This window comes from Asterias rubens, chromosome 19 (assembly GCF_902459465.1).
Source record: "Asterias rubens chromosome 19, eAstRub1.3, whole genome shotgun sequence".
In the NCBI taxonomy this organism is placed as follows: domain Eukaryota; kingdom Metazoa; phylum Echinodermata; class Asteroidea; order Forcipulatida; family Asteriidae; genus Asterias; species Asterias rubens.
Window position 1 is genome coordinate 9,634,479 of NC_047080.1, and position 20,195 is coordinate 9,654,673.

The 20,195-nt window shown below is 35.1% G+C and overlaps 2 protein-coding genes across 3 annotated transcripts; one reads left to right on the plus strand and one right to left on the minus strand.

The window, feature by feature from the left end:
- Positions 1 to 847: 847 nt before the first annotated feature.
- On the minus strand, positions 848 to 4,814 carry LOC117303256. Of its 2 annotated transcripts, XM_033787412.1 has the most exons (5): positions 4,255 to 4,814; positions 3,704 to 3,910; positions 3,246 to 3,467; positions 2,288 to 2,340; positions 848 to 1,098 (listed from the first exon to the last, which is right to left on the minus strand). In XM_033787412.1, exons 1-4 carry the CDS (start codon positions 4,688 to 4,690, stop codon positions 2,324 to 2,326), a joined length of 882 nt encoding a protein of 293 aa, XP_033643303.1. In that variant the 5' UTR covers positions 4,691 to 4,814; the 3' UTR covers positions 848 to 1,098; positions 2,288 to 2,323. The 2 variants fall into 2 exon arrangements, with proteins under 2 accessions (XP_033643303.1, XP_033643301.1); XM_033787410.1 differs by lacking the exon at positions 2,288 to 2,340.
- Positions 4,815 to 16,791: 11,977 nt separating this feature from the next.
- LOC117303257 (dolichol phosphate-mannose biosynthesis regulatory protein-like) lies at positions 16,792 to 19,944 on the plus strand. The gene is made up of 4 exons (XM_033787413.1): positions 16,792 to 16,894; positions 17,442 to 17,531; positions 18,545 to 18,647; positions 19,220 to 19,944. The coding sequence occupies exons 1-4, from the start codon at positions 16,892 to 16,894 to the stop codon at positions 19,264 to 19,266; spliced, it is 243 nt and encodes an 80-aa protein (XP_033643304.1). The 5' UTR covers positions 16,792 to 16,891; the 3' UTR covers positions 19,267 to 19,944.
- The last annotated feature ends 251 nt before the right edge of the window (positions 19,945 to 20,195 follow it).

Sequence of the window (20,195 nt, forward strand, 5' to 3'; positions counted from 1 at the left end):
CAATTATAAACGAGTTTTAGACTTCCACATTCTTAATTATATTTATCAGTATTTTAAAATTTGTTTAAAGACATTTAAATATTGACAAAACATTGATATGCAATTATTTTTGGTCATTCCTTCAATTGCACATACTCAGTACTGTGAGTGTTATATTATTAATATTCTTCACTCCCGGTCAAGAAACACTCCTATCAATAAAATATCAGAATTTATATTACCCTAAACCAAATTTTATACAAAATGTATCTTCACATAATATAATGTATGTATGGAAGTACACAGGATCATTGACAAAACAGTTGTGAATGAAACGATTGACCCCTTGTATAAAGCAAAACGCTATAGGAATACTGAGGGTATCACCCGGTAAATAGTTCATCAGAAGCAAGGCAAGGCCATTTTCATTTTGCAAGGGGCAATTGCTGACTGAAGGGGGCACCAAGGCCAAGACCAACTGAGGTCATGGCCTCCACGAAACTCCAGCCAGGCCTGCCGAAGTAACTATAAAATAAAACGGTAAACTTGCAGGTAAAACTATGTGTACAATTTACAATGGGTACAATTTACAATGTTTCGTTTCTTTCTGAAAAAGAATTCTGCAATTTGTTGCACGATGGACTTACTATTGAAAATCAGTTACTTAATAGGTATACAACAGTAGCTTGAATATTTTAATTTTGTTTCTGCTAATACACACTCGGTCCATATTTCTCCTAGTCTGTCAACAATTTCTGAATAGCTTGTGAATAGACCTTATGCACATGATGTCATTTCAGTAGGGCGCCCTCACCTAGAGGTCAAAAGGAGGTTGTTCATTGGCCAATACTGTGCGGCGCGCGTACAAATCCGTGCGTCTCGATTGTTTCGTCACCGTTTTTCCTCTAAGATGGCGGCTGGATGACGTCAATGCATAAGGTCTACGGGTAGAACTCTGTTCGCGTTTAAAGACTTGGACATGGGCTTGATTCACTTCTCAATTCATGTACTCCTGGTTTTCTTGAATGCTTCATAAAGGACGCCAGATCCCGCTGGGTAGTACAGGAGAAGACTCTCAAACTGGGACTGCTGTGAAGCCATCCGACTGCCCAGATGGAACTAAAACAGAGTTAGAAAGAACAAAAATCGAAATTTAATAGGAGTATGGTAATGGCAGAAATCCTTTTTAATACAGGTGTATAAATATTTTGTTTTCAACTGTTAAGACCAACCCATCCACACCAAAGTAGTGCCTCGTGCTCAAATTAACCGGGTATTTAAGATCGTCAGACTGTAGATTGTGTCTCCAACATTTGTAGTTTTCAATGGCTTTTCCTGGCTTGAACAAACGTCTTTGCAGTTTAATTAGAAACTAAGAGATTAACAAGAGGAAATCAGCTGATCCGAGGAAAGGTTGCATGCCTGTAAAATTCTGAGTAGCCCCTTGAAGCATAGTGTTAGCCACAGGGGTGTGTCTGGGTGTCTTTCATATTTAATTACGTATTGTAGACAAAAAATTTGGACACGCTTTTAAAAATTCCTGGCTAAAAACTTGACTTAAAGTCTGCAATTGGAAGAATTTTGGGTGAACATAACATGCCTCAGTCTCCTTCACCAAACACTGTACAACAGTATTGACATGCAAGACGCAAAATGTCAACAAAAAGTATAAAACCAACCACCATAGAGTTTATTACACATGTACATTGTCGACTACATGTCTGTATCTTTTAAAGTTCTATAGTGGTGTGATGCTGAGAAAAATCATGCTATGATGTGATGTATATGTAGATAATTTACAAGCAGAAGATATGGAAGATAGTTTTGGGGGTGATGAACTTAAAGAAAACCAAGTTTCCTTTGACACCAGAGAAGTTATAGATCAAGATGCACAGGGCCTATTTCATAGAGCTGCTTAGCACACAAAGTAGCTAAGTGCAAAACAAAAAATTCTCGGCATAATAACAGCTGAAATACCATGTCACAAGCACAATTTGTGACTGGTATCCAGCTCATTTCTGCTTAGCAGAAAAATGTGCAGCAATATTTTCTGCTCTACAAGCAGTTCTATGATAGAGCTGCTTAAGCACACAAACAGCTAAGCGTAACAAAATAACACTTACCAGAAAAATATTACCAGCTAAAAATACCACGTCACAAGTACAATTTGTGACTGGTATCCTGCTCATTTCTGCTTAGCAATATTTTTTGCTTAAGCAGCTCTATGAAATTTGGCCCTGGTTGAACACACACATGAAGTTACAACAGTAGGTAGTGCAGAATAGTTTGTTTGTATGTTGCAACTTACATCACAGTCAGTATGATCTGAATACATCTTTTGCTCCTAATACACAATGCCTACTGTAAACAAAACAAATCTACACATGAGATCCTTGACACCATGCTTCAACTGTTGGTGTGCGTTTAGTTAAGAGTAAGTATTGGGGTGTTTGTTAGTAGGGTTTAATTGTCGAGCGGTTTAACAAATCAAATTCAAGTTCCCATAGTTTAGTCATAGGGGTGTGGGTTCAAATCCCGCTCATGACACTTGTGTCCTTGAGCAAGACACTATTGCTTCTCTAAACCTAGGAGTATAAGTGGGTAGAGCATAAAGAAACCTTTTCTCTATGGGTAGAGGTTGATATTGTGTATGAAAAGGCCCTTGGAACGAGACGGTAGCCTGGGGCTCTATACTCCCAGGGAGCTGAGAAAGATTACAAGAATGTTATGACCCATAGACCAGGGCACTAATGTAAGGCGCATTGATAGTGTCAATCAATCAATCAATCAATCAGTCAATCAATCAATCAATCAATGGATCAATCGAGGGTTTGTTTCTGGACAGTACATGGTACTACTGTTTTCTAGGTTGTAGCTTGTTTTTTGTGGGGTGTTTTTTCCTTCTTTTTTGTGCTTGTTCATGGTTCTATTCTTTTAAACTAAATCCATACCATTCTGACAAACATATAATAGGTCAACTTAAAAGGCTAGCAAATAAATCAATATTAGATTATATAGACCATGTTGTAGCCATGGTTAGTGGGCAGTTGGTGGGGTTGGTGGGGTTGGTGGGGTTGGTGGGCCTGCCCAGAACTAAAATAATTTGCCCAGCACTCTGAGCAAAATACACTGTGCTGCTTACATGTAGCAAAGATTTACCCATATTGCACCTTAGTAATGATGGCCCTTGGTGGAGTAAATTGGATTAAGAGCCCACCTCTAAAATTAGTCTTGCTACAGCACTGGTTGTGGATGTTAAAAATTACCTCCTGCGGATCCTCCACCCTTAAGAACAATGTCTTCATCTTCGTCGTCAATATCCACGTCAACGTTTTCGAGTCGATGATGCGTGGCTGGCTCGGATTTAAACCCGTTAGATGCAAATTTAGCTCCGTCTGTTATGAGACTGGGCAACTCCATCCAGAAGCCTTTATTCGGGATGGCTTCGTTCACGGGCTTGTTCTGAACGAAGACTAAAAAGAGAGCACCTAAATAAAAAAAAGAATAATTAAAGAAATGTGGATTCAGAAAAGAGTCATCACTTGTTGGGGCTAAAGGTTTAACTTTAAGCCAGGATTTTGTTTAAAGGATGTCAACATTTGCTGAAAATTGACAACCGATCTAGCCAGCCGGACCACTTTGAGTGATTCTGATTGGTCCTCGGATCTTTTTACTACATGTTGTGTAGCATGGCCATACTGAGAACGAACCAGTTTATAATTACCTCCAGCAAAGTAAAGAACGACAAGCAAGCTGAAAATGATGCAGAGGATACTTCCAAAGCTCAGTCCGTCACCTACTAAACACGCATGGGGAGAATGAAGCCTGAATAACACAGCATCATCCTCTGCATGTTCAAGGGTAACAGAGTTAGCGGCAGAGGGTGAGCACTTCAGGTCTACCTCCGTGGTGAATGGATGAAAAATATCCTCTGAAAGAAAAATTCATACAGTACAGTTAGTTTAAAAAAAGAAAATGTGTAGGCCCAAAACCAAATGGTTAATTTTTTTATCAGTAAAAATTAGGATATTTGATATAAACTTGTGTAGGATGGATGGAGTTCCAGAATTACAAGCCGTCAGGAGGAGGGTTACGCCGTCGGGAGGTCGGAGGAGGGTTACATTATCGCAACTACCATCGTAGTTAGGAGGGTTAGGAATAGGATTATCGTAACTTAATTACGTACAAGCATCCATGACAACACAAAACTAAGTACTACCTTTTTTATATAGTTTATAATATAAACACACACCGTCACGTTACTGACAAACATACCATTTGTATATTTCAAAATAAGTTGCTGTGTAACTGAATCGTAATGAAACACCACAGAAAAATGCTTGGCAATGCCGAAGTACGTCGTCGTCGACGTAGAACCATCAGTAGTTTTCCGGCATCCTGCAACACCTTCACACGACCCTTGTTCGCTTCCAGAGACAGGTTTTAAGGTGTAGGGGACACATGGATCATAAGAATATGTCTCAGAGTGGTCGGTTCTTCCTGCGATGTTTGGGAAAAATGGTTCGTTTGGTTTTCCAGATAGTGCTGTAAGGTCATAGCGCCCGCTACCGTCCGACATGGTGCAACTACAATGAGTTTTTTCATTTTGTATGCATTCGACTACAGCACCAACCGCTTGACCAATTATGCCGATAGAGAATAAACTACAACCAACCAAAAATAAAGAATAGATTCTTTTACAAGATGCCATGGTCACATAAGTGTTCGTCGACTCTAGTCAATCTACAAAGTGTTGAAAAGCTGTTTATTCTACGGACGTCCGTGTAAAACTTGTCACATCATCCAATGAATAAATAAGAGTTCTAGGACGCAGCCATTTTTAATCGGGTATTAATTTGTTCAACAATTTTAGAAATATTTATTCAGCAATACACAACACAAACCTTTCAAATTTTATTTAAAAATATTAAATCAAAATTATTAAAGGTTCTATAGACAATAATTGGCCCTTGTAAAATTAGTAATTTTTTGTATTGGGGTTTATTTTAATATATGTTGATGCACATATAAAAGACTGAGTAAGTTGACAAACGTAAGGCCTGCTTTTGCATTTCAACCCCCTGATATAAATGAACAGTGCGCACGACAGCGAACGGAAGCTAGCACAGTATTGGGCCCGAAATAGCCAGCCGCGTATTCCCGGAAAAACCAGCCGCGTATTCGGGAAATAGAACACATACAGTACAGGGAGGTGACAAGATTTCGCATTTTGCTCGATTCAAAACTGTAATCCGTTATTTTAATCGAACGAATTTTGCAGTACAAGCAATACAACACAATTTTTTAATAGATAATATTTTTATTTATTAACTATAAATTATTTTGAGGCAAAACATTATATTTAACCAATTGAAAAATAAATGAAAAAATGGGCCGCAAACAATCGAGCCAAATCCGAGTCAGTTTGTTTGCATTACGTCTGTTTTGTACAAAATCATAGATTGAAAAGAATTTGTACCCTTCGTTATGATATAAAATTAATTTTTTAGACCAGAATCTTAAAGACTGATACCATAGGCACTCAAAATAACGAAGCGTCAAAAATTGGTTCACTAATTAGTTGTTAATTAACCACAGTAATGTATGCGATTTTCAATGAAAATGCGCACAACGGTTGACTTAAAAACTATTTGAAAAGAATTTGTACCCTTCGTTAAAATATAAAATTAATTTTTAAGACCAGAATCTTGAAGACTGATTCCATAGGCACTCAAAATAACAAAGCATGAAAAATTGGTCCACTAATTAGTTGTTAATTAACCACAGTAATGTATGCTATTTTCAATGAAAATGCGCACAACGGTTGACTTAAAAACTATTTGAAAAGAATTTGTACCCTTCGTTAAGATATAAAATTAATTTTTAAGACCAGAATCTTAAAGACTGATACCATAGGCACTCAAAATAACGAAGCGTCAAAAATTGGTCCACTAATTAATTGTTAATTAACCACAGTAATATATGCTATTTTCAATGAAAATGCGCACAATATAATGCATAGTGGTTGACTTAAAAACTATTTGAAAAGAATTTGTACCCTTCGTTAAGATATAAAATTAATTTTTAAGACCAGAATCTTAAAGACTGATACCATAGGCACTCAAAATAACGAAGCGTCAAAAATTGGTCCACTAATTAATTGTTAATTAACCACAGTAATATATGCTATTTTCAATGAAAATGCGCACAATATAATGCATAGTGGTTGACTTTAAAACTATTTGAAAAGAATTTGTACCCTTCGTTAAGATGTACAATTAATTTTTAAGACCAGAATCTTAAAGACTGATACCATAGGCACTCAAAATAACGAAGCGTCAAAAATTGGTCCACTAATTAGTTGTGAATTAACCACAGGAATATATGCTATTTTCAATGAAAATGCGCACAATATAATGCATAGCGGTTGACTTTAAAACTATTTGAAAAGAATTTGTACCCTTCGTTAAGATATAAAATTTATTTTTAAGACCAGAATCTTAAAGACTGATACCATAGGCACTCAAAATAACGAAGCGTTAAAAATTGGTCCACTAATTAGTTGTTAATTAACCACAGGAATATATGCTACTTTCAATGAAAATGCGCACAATGGTTGACTTTAAAACTATTTGAAAAGAATTTGTACCCTTCATTATGATATAAATTTAATTTTTTAACCAGAATCTTTAAGACTGATACCAAAGGCACTCAAAATAACGAAGCGTGAAAAATTGGTCCACTAATTAATTGTTAATTAACCACAGTAATAATATGCTATTTTCAATGAAAATGCGCACAACGGTTGACTTAAAAACTATTTGAAAAGAATTTGTACCCTTCGTTATGATATAAAATAATTTTTTTAACCAGAATCTTTAAGACGGATACCAAAGGCACTCAAAATAACGAAGCGTCAAAAATTGGTCCACTAATTAGTTGTTAATTAACCACAGGAATATATGCTACTTTCAATGAAAATGCGCACAACGGTTGACTTAAAAACTATTTGAAAAGAATTTGTACCCTTCGTTAAGATATAAAATTAATGTTTAAGACCAGAATCTTAAAGACTGATACCATAGGCACTCAAAATAACGAAGCGTCAAAAATTGGTCCACTAATTAGTTGTGAATTAACCACAGGAATATATGCTATTTTCAATGAAAATGCGCACAATAATAATGCATAGCGGTTGACTTTAAAACTATTTGAAAAGAATTTGTACCCTTCGTTAAGATATAAAATTTATTTTTAAGACCAGAATCTTAAAGACTGATACCATAGGCACTCAAAATACCGAAGCGTCAAAAATTGGTCCACTAATTAGTTGTTTAACCACAGGAATATATGCTACTTTCAATGAAAATGCGCACAACGGTTGACTTAAAAACTATTTGAAAAGAATTTGTACCCTTCATTATGATATAAATTTAATTTTTTTAACCAGAATCTTTAAGACTGATACCAAAGGCACTCAAAATAACGAAGCGTGAAAAATTGGTCCACTAATTAATTGTTAATTAACCACAGTAATATATGCTATTTTCAATGAAAATGCGCACAACGGTTGACTTAAAAACTATTTGAAAAGAATTTGTACCCTTCGTTATGATATAAAATAATTTTTTTAACCAGAATCTTTAAGACGGATACCAAAGGCACTCAAAATAACGAAGCGTCAAAAATTGGTCCACTAATTAGTTGTTAATTAACCACAGGATATGCTACTTTCAATGAAAATGCGCACAACGGTTGACTTAAAAACTATTTGAAAAGAATTTGTACGCTTCGTTAAGATATAAAATTAATTTTTAAGACCAGAATCTTAAAGACTGATACCATAGGCACTCAAAATAACGAAGCGTCAAAAATTGGTCCACTAATTAGTTGTGAATTAACCACAGGAATATATGCTATTTTCAATGAAAATGCGCACAATATAATGCATAGCGGTTGACTTTAAAACTATTTGAAAAGAATTTGTACCCTTCGTTAAGATATAAAATTTATTTTAAAGACCAGAATCTTAAAGACTGATACCATAGGCACTCAAAATAACGAAGCGTCAAAAATTGGTCCACTAATTAGTTGTTAATTAACCACAGGAATATATGCTACTTTCAATGAAAATGCGCACAATGGTTGACTTTAAAACTATTTGAAAAGAATTTGTACCCTTCGTTATGATATAAAATTAATTTTAAAGACCAGAATCTTAAAGACTGATACCATAGGCACTCAAAATAACGAAGCGTCAAAAATTGGTCCACTAATTAGTTGTTAATTAACCACAGTAATATATGCTATTTTCAATGAAAATGCGCACAACGGTTGACTTAAAAACTATTTGAAAAGAATTTGTACACTTCGTTATGATATAAAATTAATTTTTAAGACCAGAATCTTAAAGACTGATACCATAGGCACTCAAAATAACGAAGCGTGAAAAATTGGTCCACTAATTGATTGTTAATTAACCACACTAGCATATGCTATTTTCAATGAAAATGCGCACAACGGTTGACTTTAAAACTATTTGAAAAGAATTTGTACCCTTCGTTATGATAAAAAATTAATTTTTAAGACCAGAATCTTGAATACTGATACCATAGGCACTCAAAATAACGAAGCGTGAAAAATTGGTGCACTAATTAGTTGTTAATTAATCACAGTAATATTTGCTATTTTCAGTAAAAATGCGCATAGCGGTTGACTTTAAAACTATTTCAAAAGAATTTGTACCCTTCGTTATGAAAACAAATTCATTTTTTAGACCAGAATCTTGAAGACTGATACCATAGGCACTTAAAATAGCGAAGCGTGAAAAATTTGTTCACTAATTAGTTGTTAATTAACCTAAGTAATGTATGCTATTTTATTCAATGAAAATGCGCACAATTCAATGCATAGCGGTTGACTTTAAAACTATTTGAAAAGAATTTGTACCCTTCGTTATGATAAAAAATTAATTTTTAAGACCAGAATCTTGAAGACTGATACCATAGGCACTTCAAATAACGAACCTTGAACAATTTGTTCACTAACTAGTTGTTATGATGTCCCATAGAGGACTATGGTGTTCCATAGAGGACAGCCTCCGTTGGAGTTGTGAGTTGGGACGTCGGAGTTGTGGGTTGTCCGTCGGAGTTGTGAGTTGGGCCGTCGGAGTTTTGGGTTGTCCGTCGGAGTTGTGAGTTGGGCCATTTGAGTTATGGATTGTCCGTCGGAGTTGTGAGTTGGGCCGTCGGAGTTGTGAGTTGGGCCGTCGGAGTTGCGGGTTTTCTGTCGGAGTTGTGAGTTGTCCGTCGTAGTTGTGAGTTGTCTGTCGGAGTTGTGGTAAAGTTTAAGTGTAAGGGGTCCCGAAAAACCTACGCACACGCGTGCCTTCGTCTCAATTGTCACAACACACATAGCCTGGATGATGGTTTGCCCGTATTCCTCAACAAAATGAATTTTTACATATTTTTAACACCAGGAACTTTAGGTACAACGATTTTTATTCAGACCGTTTCATTCCGATTGGTTAAACTGCGGTCAATCAGGAGAGAATGTGCAACTTAATGAGTATTCATGACTGTTAATTTCGTGCACACACTACGAAAGTGTTAGCTGTCACTTTGTGTACAGAAGTACATAATATTAAAGCACCAGACTGCTGTGACATTCAAATTATTGAAATTTACGTCATACTACATGAAAATGAAAAGGCTGATCCAGCCAATCACTATATATTTTTTTAACTTTTAATCGTTGAAATATTTTTTGATAAAGTAAAAGCCAACAACTCTCTATAATCCTTGGAAAATTGCAATGTTACATATTTTGGCCTTCAAATGGTCTTAAAATCTGGCAATGCATCTGTAAATTGCTATATTATTAGGTTCCCGGGTGATACATAAGGAGTAGTTTTTGTTTTTGTTTGACAAACAACCCATCAAGGATTAATATCAATAAAACTAACTCAAGGCATCGTCAGATTTATGATAATAATTTTATTAGTTGTAAGCACAGCTTTCATACACACAGATCACAGCTCGGGTATCAGGAAAACTTGCACAGTTCCGTTGGCTTAATTCATTCATGCGTTCGTATTGTCGTTTACAACAAACATAATATAGGTTTTCTCGGTCAATTTTCATGCGTTCGAATTAAAGCTAAAAAGAAACCCTAGTTTGAGAGGATTAGGAGGAAATGCGTGAATTTGAACGCATGTTAATGATTTTGAATGATTTTTTGCTGAAATTGGCCGGGAAAACCTATATTTAAACATGAGAGTATAATTATGTTTCTGAACAATAAAATAATGTTTTTGAGTAATTGTTTTTAACGATTTTTTTATGTAAAAAAAAAAACTTTGCTTCGATCGAACGTCGAACACACGTCCGTCGTGAGTTTGTACGTTTCAAAAAAGTGTTTTTCTTGCATTTTTTTCCGGCAATGTCGACCAGGTGTATTGCTGCTGGATGCAGCAAAACAACTAAAGATGGGGTCAGTTTGCAAAGTGGTCCGGTCCGACGACCTTTCCAGCGCTGTGCAGCAAACACTTCGAGCCGTCCGCTCCGAGAATCCGCAATACACTACACATTTTGACATGAAGAGAAAAGTTCTTTTCTAAAACATGACGCCATCTCAACAATTTGTCCAGCTAGTGGAGAAGTCGAAGAAGTTGGCACTGCATGCGATTCATCGCGCCTCGATTGACGTCACGAACAGCGCCCTCTCGTGTCGGGCTTATTTTCAAATTTGTAAATAACATGGAAACTAGTTTTAAAACCTTAGTTAATTTTGTATTCATATTCCACTCATCAAAACACATAATTTATTTTAGTGACAAAAGCTTTATTTTGACAATATTAATACCACTTCCAGGTGACTTTTGTGCCTACCCTTTACAAAGGTACAAATCAGAGACATTAATCGAGCAGGTGAAGGATATTTTTTGATATCCTTCCATTGTCTTTAGCTATGTCATTATTGAGCACATCACAACTTCTGGAAGGTGGTAGCAGCAATCACATTTCATCATTGTTCGAGAGGTCTTAACACACGCTTGACGATGGCGTGCTGACCTGCCCTGTATGTTCAAATTCTACACTTTGCTGTTCGTGGTTTTCCCGGTCAATTTCGGGAAAAGAGCAGCCAATTTAACCACCAGCCTATTCTTTTTCGCACAAAATCGAATGCTTCTGAAAAGGGTCATTCGATTTCATTTTAAGACTAGTCAAATGTACTTTTACGTCATTCAATTTAACAAAATAATCATTCCATTTAACAATTTATCGAAGCTGCATTCAAATTCGCATGATTTTTTGGGGGCAGTCAATTTTGGAATTTGTGCATTCTTAAAAACGCTTGGTTAACTTGTGTTTCCTTACTTATGTTAAAGGCATGCTGTTCATTATTTTTGCACTCTTGAACATAGTTATGCCAAGATGTCTGGCACGCCAACAGATTGATGGTTGGCGAAAATTTACCCCCCAAAAACATAAAAAATAAATGTAGGTTTTCTCGGTCAAATTCGGCAAATGAGCAGCCAATTTAATTTTCATGCGTTCGAATTAAAGCTATTTTGCCTCTCCGGTTTTTACTGCGTTTCAAATTCAGAATTCGGTCATTCAATTTCGTTTTGAGGCATTCAAGTTCCTAGCACATTCATTCTTTTTCATGACACACAATCATCATTCAATTTAGCAAAGCTGGTTCGACTAGAGATTTTGCTGATTTGATCATTTTCAATTTCGTAAAGAGGCAATCAATTTCGCGGCAAATCAGCAAATCTCTAGTCGAACCAGCTTTGCTAAATTGTGCGTCATAAGAAAAGAATGGGTGTGCTATGAATTTGAATGCCTCAAAACGATATTGGATGACCTACTTCTGAATTTGAAACGCAGTAAAAACCGGAGAGGCAAAGTAGCTTTAATTCGAACGCCTGAAAATTAAATTGGCTGCTCATTTTCCGAAATTGACCGAGAAAACCTATATTCTAATCAGGCCCGCATCCTACCTGCAGTTATTAAAGAATATTGTTACAATGCACGAAGAACATTTCGAATAGGGGCGTAGATAAATAATTATAGGTTTTCTCGGTCAATAGCGGCAAATTAGCAGCCAATTTAACCACCAAGCTATTCTATTTCGCGCGAAATCGAATACTACTGAAAAGGATAACTCGATTTCGTTTTATGATTGGTCAAAATGTAATGTTGCGTCATTCGATTTAACAAAAATAATGATTCAATATCAAAGCAGCATTCAAATTCGCAGACGCTTCTTGAGGCGTGTGTGCCACGAAAAAGAATGTAAAATACTCTAAATTGAACAGAGTGCTAAAGGAATTTGAATCAGCTCAAAACGAAATTGGATTGCCGAATTCCGAATTTGAAACGCAGTAACAACTGAGGAGACAAAACAGCTTCAACTCGAACGCACGAAAATAAAATGGCTGCTTATTTTCTGAATTCGACCGAGAAAACCTATATGACAACATAGTGCGAACAAAACATCGGCCTAATTTCCCAATAAAAGCATAAAACACAAATCCATTTCATGTAGGCCTAAGGTAAGCAAAAACGACATCTCATTGCCTTCTCGGTGAGGAATCGAGTCAGCAAGGTACAATAATCACAATCGGAACTCAATCACGGAGCCTCAATCACATGTGAAAATTGCCAAACAAGAACCCGCAAGTAGGCCTACGCCAGCAATTATTGGCCATTACAGTTTAGTAAAACAAATAAAAGTCAGACGGCCAACTCACAACTACGACGGCCAACCCACAACTACGACGGCCAACTCACAACTCCGACGGACAACTCACGACTCCGACGGCCAACTCACAACTCCGACGGACAACCCACAACTCTGACGGCCCAACTAACAATTCCGACGGACAACCCACAACTCCGACGGCCCAACGCACAACAGTACTCCGAAGGCCCAACTCATAACTCCGACGGCCCAACTCACAACTCCAACGGAGGCTGTCCTCTATGGAACACCATAGTCCTCTATGGGACATCATAACAACTAGTTAGTGAACAAATTGTTCAAGGTTCGTTATTTGAAGTGCCTATGGTATCAGTCTTCAAGATTCTGGTCTTAAAAATTAATTTTTTATCATAACGAAGGGTACAAATTCTTTTCAAATAGTTTTAAAGTCAACCGCTATGCATTATATTGTGCGCATTTTCATTGAAAATAGCATATATTCCTGTGGTTAATTCACAACTAATTAGTGGACCAATTTTTGACGCTTCGTTATTTTGAGTGCCTATGGTATCAGTCTTTAAGATTCTGGTCTTAAAAATTAATTTTATATCTTAACGAAGCGTACAAATTCTTTTTAAATAGTTTTTAAGTCAACCGTTGTGCGCATTTTCATTGAAAGTAGCATAATTTATATTCCTGTGGTTAATTAACAACTAATTAGTGGACCAATTTTTGACGCTTCGTTATTTTGAGTGCCTTTGGTATCCGTCTTAAAGATTCTGGTTAAAAAAAATTATTTTATATCATAACGAAGGGTACAAATTCTTTTCAAATAGTTTTTAAGTCAACCGTTGTGCGCATTTTCATTGAAAATAGCATATATTACTGTGGTTAATTAACAACTAATTAGTGGACCAATTTTTGACGCTTCGTTATTTTGAGTGCCTATGGTATCAGTCTTTAAGATTCTGGTCTTTAAAATTAATTTTATATCATAACGAAGGGTACAAATTCTTTTCAAATAGTTTTAAAGTCAACCATTGTGCGCATTTTCATTGAAAGTAGCATATATTCCTGTGGTTAATTAACAACTAATTAGTGGACCAATTTTTGACGCTTCGTTATTTTGAGTGCCTATGGTATCAGTCTTTAAGATTCTGGTCTTTAAAATAAATTTTATATCTTAACGAAGGGTACAAATTCTTTTCAAATAGTTTTAAAGTCAACCGCTATGCATTATATTGTGCGCATTTTCATTGAAAATAGCATATATTCCTGTGGTTAATTCACAACTAATTAGTGGACCAATTTTTGACGCTTCGTTATTTTGAGTGCCTATGGTATCAGTCTTTAAGATTCTGGTCTTAAAAATTAATTTTATATCTTAACGAAGCGTACAAATTCTTTTCAAATAGTTTTTAAGTCAACCGTTGTGCGCATTTTCATTGAAAGTAGCATATCCTGTGGTTAATTAACAACTAATTAGTGGACCAATTTTTGACGCTTCGTTATTTTGAGTGCCTTTGGTATCCGTCTTAAAGATTCTGGTTAAAAAAAATTATTTTATATCATAACGAAGGGTACAAATTCTTTTCAAATAGTTTTTAAGTCAACCGTTGTGCGCATTTTCATTGAAAATAGCATATATTACTGTGGTTAATTAACAATTAATTAGTGGACCAATTTTTCACGCTTCGTTATTTTGAGTGCCTTTGGTATCAGTCTTAAAGATTCTGGTTAAAAAAATTAAATTTATATCATAATGAAGGGTACAAATTCTTTTCAAATAGTTTTTAAGTCAACCGTTGTGCGCATTTTCATTGAAAGTAGCATATATTCCTGTGGTTAAACAACTAATTAGTGGACCAATTTTTGACGCTTCGGTATTTTGAGTGCCTATGGTATCAGTCTTTAAGATTCTGGTCTTAAAAATAAATTTTATATCTTAACGAAGGGTACAAATTCTTTTCAAATAGTTTTAAAGTCAACCGCTATGCATTATTATTGTGCGCATTTTCATTGAAAATAGCATATATTCCTGTGGTTAATTCACAACTAATTAGTGGACCAATTTTTGACGCTTCGTTATTTTGAGTGCCTATGGTATCAGTCTTTAAGATTCTGGTCTTAAACATTAATTTTATATCTTAACGAAGGGTACAAATTCTTTTCAAATAGTTTTTAAGTCAACCGTTGTGCGCATTTTCATTGAAAGTAGCATATATTCCTGTGGTTAATTAACAACTAATTAGTGGACCAATTTTTGACGCTTCGTTATTTTGAGTGCCTTTGGTATCCGTCTTAAAGATTCTGGTTAAAAAAAATTATTTTATATCATAACGAAGGGTACAAATTCTTTTCAAATAGTTTTTAAGTCAACCGTTGTGCGCATTTTCATTGAAAATAGCATATTATTACTGTGGTTAATTAACAATTAATTAGTGGACCAATTTTTCACGCTTCGTTATTTTGAGTGCCTTTGGTATCAGTCTTAAAGATTCTGGTTAAAAAAATTAAATTTATATCATAATGAAGGGTACAAATTCTTTTCAAATAGTTTTAAAGTCAACCATTGTGCGCATTTTCATTGAAAGTAGCATATATTCCTGTGGTTAATTAACAACTAATTAGTGGACCAATTTTTAACGCTTCGTTATTTTGAGTGCCTATGGTATCAGTCTTTAAGATTCTGGTCTTAAAAATAAATTTTATATCTTAACGAAGGGTACAAATTCTTTTCAAATAGTTTTAAAGTCAACCGCTATGCATTATATTGTGCGCATTTTCATTGAAAATAGCATATATTCCTGTGGTTAATTCACAACTAATTAGTGGACCAATTTTTGACGCTTCGTTATTTTGAGTGCCTATGGTATCAGTCTTTAAGATTCTGGTCTTAAAAATTAATTGTATATCTTAACGAAGGGTACAAATTCTTTTCAAATAGTTTTAAAGTCAACCACTATGCATTATATTGTGCGCATTTTCATTGAAAATAGCATATATTACTGTGGTTAATTAACAATTAATTAGTGGACCAATTTTTGACGCTTCGTTATTTTGAGTGCCTATGGTATCAGTCTTTAAGATTCTGGTCTTAAAAATTAATTTTATATCTTAACGAAGGGTACAAATTCTTTTCAAATAGTTTTTAAGTCAACCACTATGCATTATATTGTGCGCATTTTCATTGAAAATAGCATATATTACTGTGGTTAATTAACAATTAATTAGTGGACCAATTTTTGACGCTTCGTTATTTTGAGTGCCTATGGTATCAGTCTTTAAGATTCTGGTCTTAAAATTAATTTTATATCTTAACGAAGGGTACAAATTCTTTTCAAATAGTTTTTAAGTCAACCGTTGTGCGCATTTTCATTGAAAATAGCATACATTACTGTGGTTAATTAACAACTAATTAGTGGACCAATTTTTCATGCTTTGTTATTTTGAGTGCCTATGGAATCAGTCTTCAAGATTCTGGTCTTAAAAATTAATTTTATATTTTAACGAAGGGTACAAATTCTTTTCAAATAGTTTTTAAGTCAACCGTTGTGCGCATTTTCATTGAAAATAGCATACATTACTGTGGTTAATTAACAACTAATTAGTGAACCAATTTTTGACGCTTCGTTATTTTGAGTGCCTATGGTATCAGTCTTTAAGATTCTGGTCTAAAAAATTAATTTTATATCATAACGAAGGGTACAAATTCTTTTCAATCTATGATTTTGTACAAAACAGACGTAATGCAAACAAACTGACTCGGATTTGGCTCGATTGTTTGCGGCCCATTTTTTCATTTATTTTTCAATTGGTTAAATATAATGTTTTGCCTCAAAATAATTTATAGTTAATAAATAAAAATATTATCTATTAAAAAATTGTGTTGTATTGCTTGTACTGCAAAATTCGTTCGATTAAAATAACGGATTACAGTTTTGAATCGAGCAAAATGCGAAATCTTGTCACCTCCCTGTACTGTATGTGTTCTATTTCCCGAATACGCGGCTGGTTTTTCCGGGAATACGCGGCTGGCTATTTCGGGCCCAATACTGTGCTAGCTTCCGTTCGGTCGCACGACTACGTACACCTACCTGCTGCGGGTACAAGGCTGACCCATTTTGTCACACACTCACAGATTGTGTACTGTGTGTCCTGTCCTTACTCTATGGTGTGAGGTGTCGAAACGGATTTTAAAATGGTAAGTTTATTTCTATTCCTGTACAAACAATGTTTAAAATTGTATGCTGTAATTAATGTAAGAGTTTTGTTTCAGTGTTAAATTATCTGGAGGTGACTGTATGTGCAATGTGCAGGTTTAATTTGATCATGAAAATAAAAACTGGCATTCTCCATTAATTTTGGTTGCAAGATTTTTTTTTTCGGGATTGTGGGGCGGGGGGGGGGGGGGTGATGTTACACACAGGCATTAAAAACAACTTTTAAAATTAAAAACTGCAGAATTTTATATCTCCTTTTTTATTCTTGGAAAATGTCCATATCCTGCCACCACTTGATCACTAAACTAATGTTTACCAAATAAATATAATATATCTCATTTGAGCAAATTACACTTACAGATTAATTTTAAATTTGACATTTTTTATGATTAACTCACTGTTTCTTACCAGACTTACTGCCGTCTGCCGTCGGGTGGAGGGTTACGTTATCGCAACTATATTCAGTCATGACATCAGTAAACGACACGCAAATGTTTTTTTAAACAATATTTTCTTGTTTTGTTTTAGGCGACCAGTCTGGACCAAACTTTAGGAATGGGTCTGGTGACCTTAGCTGGTGTTATATTTACATACTATACAGTTTGGGTGATATTAATGGTAAGGACGAACTTTGTTTCAAGTCTTTGGGGGACTTTTGTGACGCTACGTGGCAGCAGACTTACCAGGTAAATCCGTTATTCTTGCTTATGTGCGAGCGTTCTCAGAATTACATCAACGATGGACATTTACCTGGTAAGTCTGTCACAACCCAGTGTTCCAAAGTCTCACATTGTTAATAATTTTAAAAGAATAAGAAGATGCACCATTTTTTCAAACTTTGTTTAGAGAAATACCTTTTCCCCTTCCCTGATATAAGATGCTTTGGGTTTTAACAAAGAACTTTGACTGGAGTGGGACTTGAATCATCAGCCTATAGATATAGATTAAAGGAACACGTTGCCTTGGATCGGTCGAGTTGGTCATTGAAAAGCGTTCTGCAACAGTTTGTTATACAATCGGCATGGTTGGAAAGATGCTGAAAAAGTAGAATACAATGATCTACACAAATATGCCTCGAAATTGCGTGGTTTTCTTTTTACCTCGTCGACTAACACGGTCGGCCATTTATGGGAGTCAAATTTTTGTTAGTTCGCGACGTATAATGAAAACCGTGCAATTTTTAGTGATACTTGTGTGGATAATTATATTCTACTTTTAAAACATCTTTCTAACCATATGCATTTCATAACAAACGGTTTCAAACGCTTTTTATAGACCAACTCGTCCGATCCAAGGCAACATGTTCCAACGTGCCAGCATGCACTCTAACAACTGAGCTATCCATCCCTATGTTGGTGGTCTCCTATGTAAGGGGGTGTCAGTCAGAAGCCATACAACCGTTAGCTGCTATGTAGCCAGGGATCGCACCAAAGTTTACAATGCATTCTGGGATTCAGCATCCAGGGGATCACCTTAAGGAATGTGACTTTTTAGTATTAAATATCAAGTAACAAGCCACAAAGGAAAACTGGTCATCGGTATATTACTTGATATCTGATAAGCTTGTTAAATGTTACATAAGGGTTAATTTATTTTGTACTTTAACGAGTTCTGTTTTGTTCATTTTATAGCCATTTGCAGATAATGATAACATGATTCAACAATTCTTCCTGCCCAGAATCTATGCAATTATAATTCCTTTCATCGCTGGATTAGCTTTATTGACATTCCTAGGTGAGCATGCATTATTTAACAATGTCTTTTTTTCTTCCAAGGGGAAGTGGTTGATTTGGATAAACAAAACTGTTCAGTTTTGTGCAATCTTTATGGGTTCATTAAATTGCTTATTTGAATGTTTTTGGAGCTCCTGGTAAATGGGGTTTATTGATCAAAAGTGGTCTTCAAGTTATTTGTTTGGCAAATATAAACATTAATTTACTAAGTAAAACACTCCTTTGGTTATTTTGATTTTATTTGTTTTTAAATGATATGCATTTTTTGTTTAATTACCTTTCGATCATTATGGATATAAAATTGCAATTATTTACCTTATAGTACTGAGCAGAAATTTTTTATATAATTTTTCATAGCGGTATTATGAACGTTTCTACGATGAGCCACTTATGGTGATAAAATCAAGTTCTAATAGCTAGAAATTTTGTGCTTTCCAGAGTTCTGTGAAAAAAATCACTGGCATATGACTCGGGTGGGATTCAAACCCACGACCTTTGCAACTCCTGAGCAGTGTCTTACTAACCAATTAAGGTAAATAGTTATGATACTTGTTTTCTTATTTTTGTCCGCAGGAGTTTTTATTACCATCGTCATGGTAAAAAAGAAGAAAACCAAGTGATCTACACTACTCAACAAACTGCTCACTCATACAATAAATTGTTGTCAATCTGTTCCTCTTTTTTATACTTTGCTTTAAAATATTATGAAGTTCTTTGTTTTGTTCAACATCATTATCAGAGAGTGCCATTCTCTATTTAGCTTAATAATTGTAGCATAAAATCATTAACTCTAAAGTTGTATGTTTAAGATGTTATTTGTTTTAAAAAAACTCCAAAGATTTTAGACATTTTGTTGTTGGACAGCAATTAACTTTATTCGACATACAGCAACCAACTGGAGACTTTTGAACACTAGGTGGCAGCAGACTTGCCAGGTAATTACCATTGTTAATGTAGTTCTGAGAATGCGCACATTACCAAGAACAATGGATTAACCCGGTAAGCATGCTGCCACCCAGCGTCCTAAAAGTTCCACCGCAATCAACGACTGAGTGAACATTATTGATTAACTTTAGGTTAAACAAGGGGCTCCAGTCAAAAAGATAAATGTTATGCTTGGTTTTTAGCAACCAAACACCTTTGGGAGTTATTAATATTATATTTTGCCAAACTTGATATAATTTTCAGAATGCTTTCATTGTTTTAAATCTTTTCATCATTGCTATCAAATACATTTTTTTTCCCCACAATTTTTAGTTATTTGCTACTGATGTAATACCATTGATGTAGAGCTTGTATTATTGTACCATATTATTATGAATAAATGAATTTGTAAATTTTTATTTAGGAATGTTGTTTATATACTGAACTTTTTTGTTTTGTTGTCACAGTGTGAGGTTGGGGAGATAATTTTAAAAAGTGTCTTTTTCAAAGATTTGTTGAACTGTTAATTCGATAGCATTTTGGGTTGTAGGCTATATATTTTATAACTAGTGGCCATCCTAACACTTCTCCTGCCACCCCCCCCTCACTGAAAGTGAGTTATATG

What these genes read in the sequence shown, in the direction of transcription:
- LOC117303256 (XM_033787410.1), bottom strand. Translation starts at nt 4,690, where the DNA reads ATGGCATCTTGTAAAAGAATCTATTCTTTATTTTTGGTTGGTTGTAGT. An exon ending in TATTTTGAAATATACAAATG is followed by an intron (nt 3,911 to 4,254) that starts GTATGTTTGTCA and finishes TTTTTCTTTCAG; the next exon opens with AGGATATTTTTCATCCATTC. An exon ending in CGTTCTTTACTTTGCTGGAG is followed by an intron (nt 3,468 to 3,703) that starts GTAATTATAAAC and finishes TTTTTTATTTAG; the next exon opens with GTGCTCTCTTTTTAGTCTTC.
- LOC117303257 (XM_033787413.1), top strand. An exon ending in CAGTTTGGGTGATATTAATG is followed by an intron (nt 17,532 to 18,544) that starts GTAAGGACGAAC and finishes TTCATTTTATAG; the next exon opens with CCATTTGCAGATAATGATAA. An exon ending in AGCTTTATTGACATTCCTAG is followed by an intron (nt 18,648 to 19,219) that starts GTGAGCATGCAT and finishes TTTTGTCCGCAG; the next exon opens with GAGTTTTTATTACCATCGTC.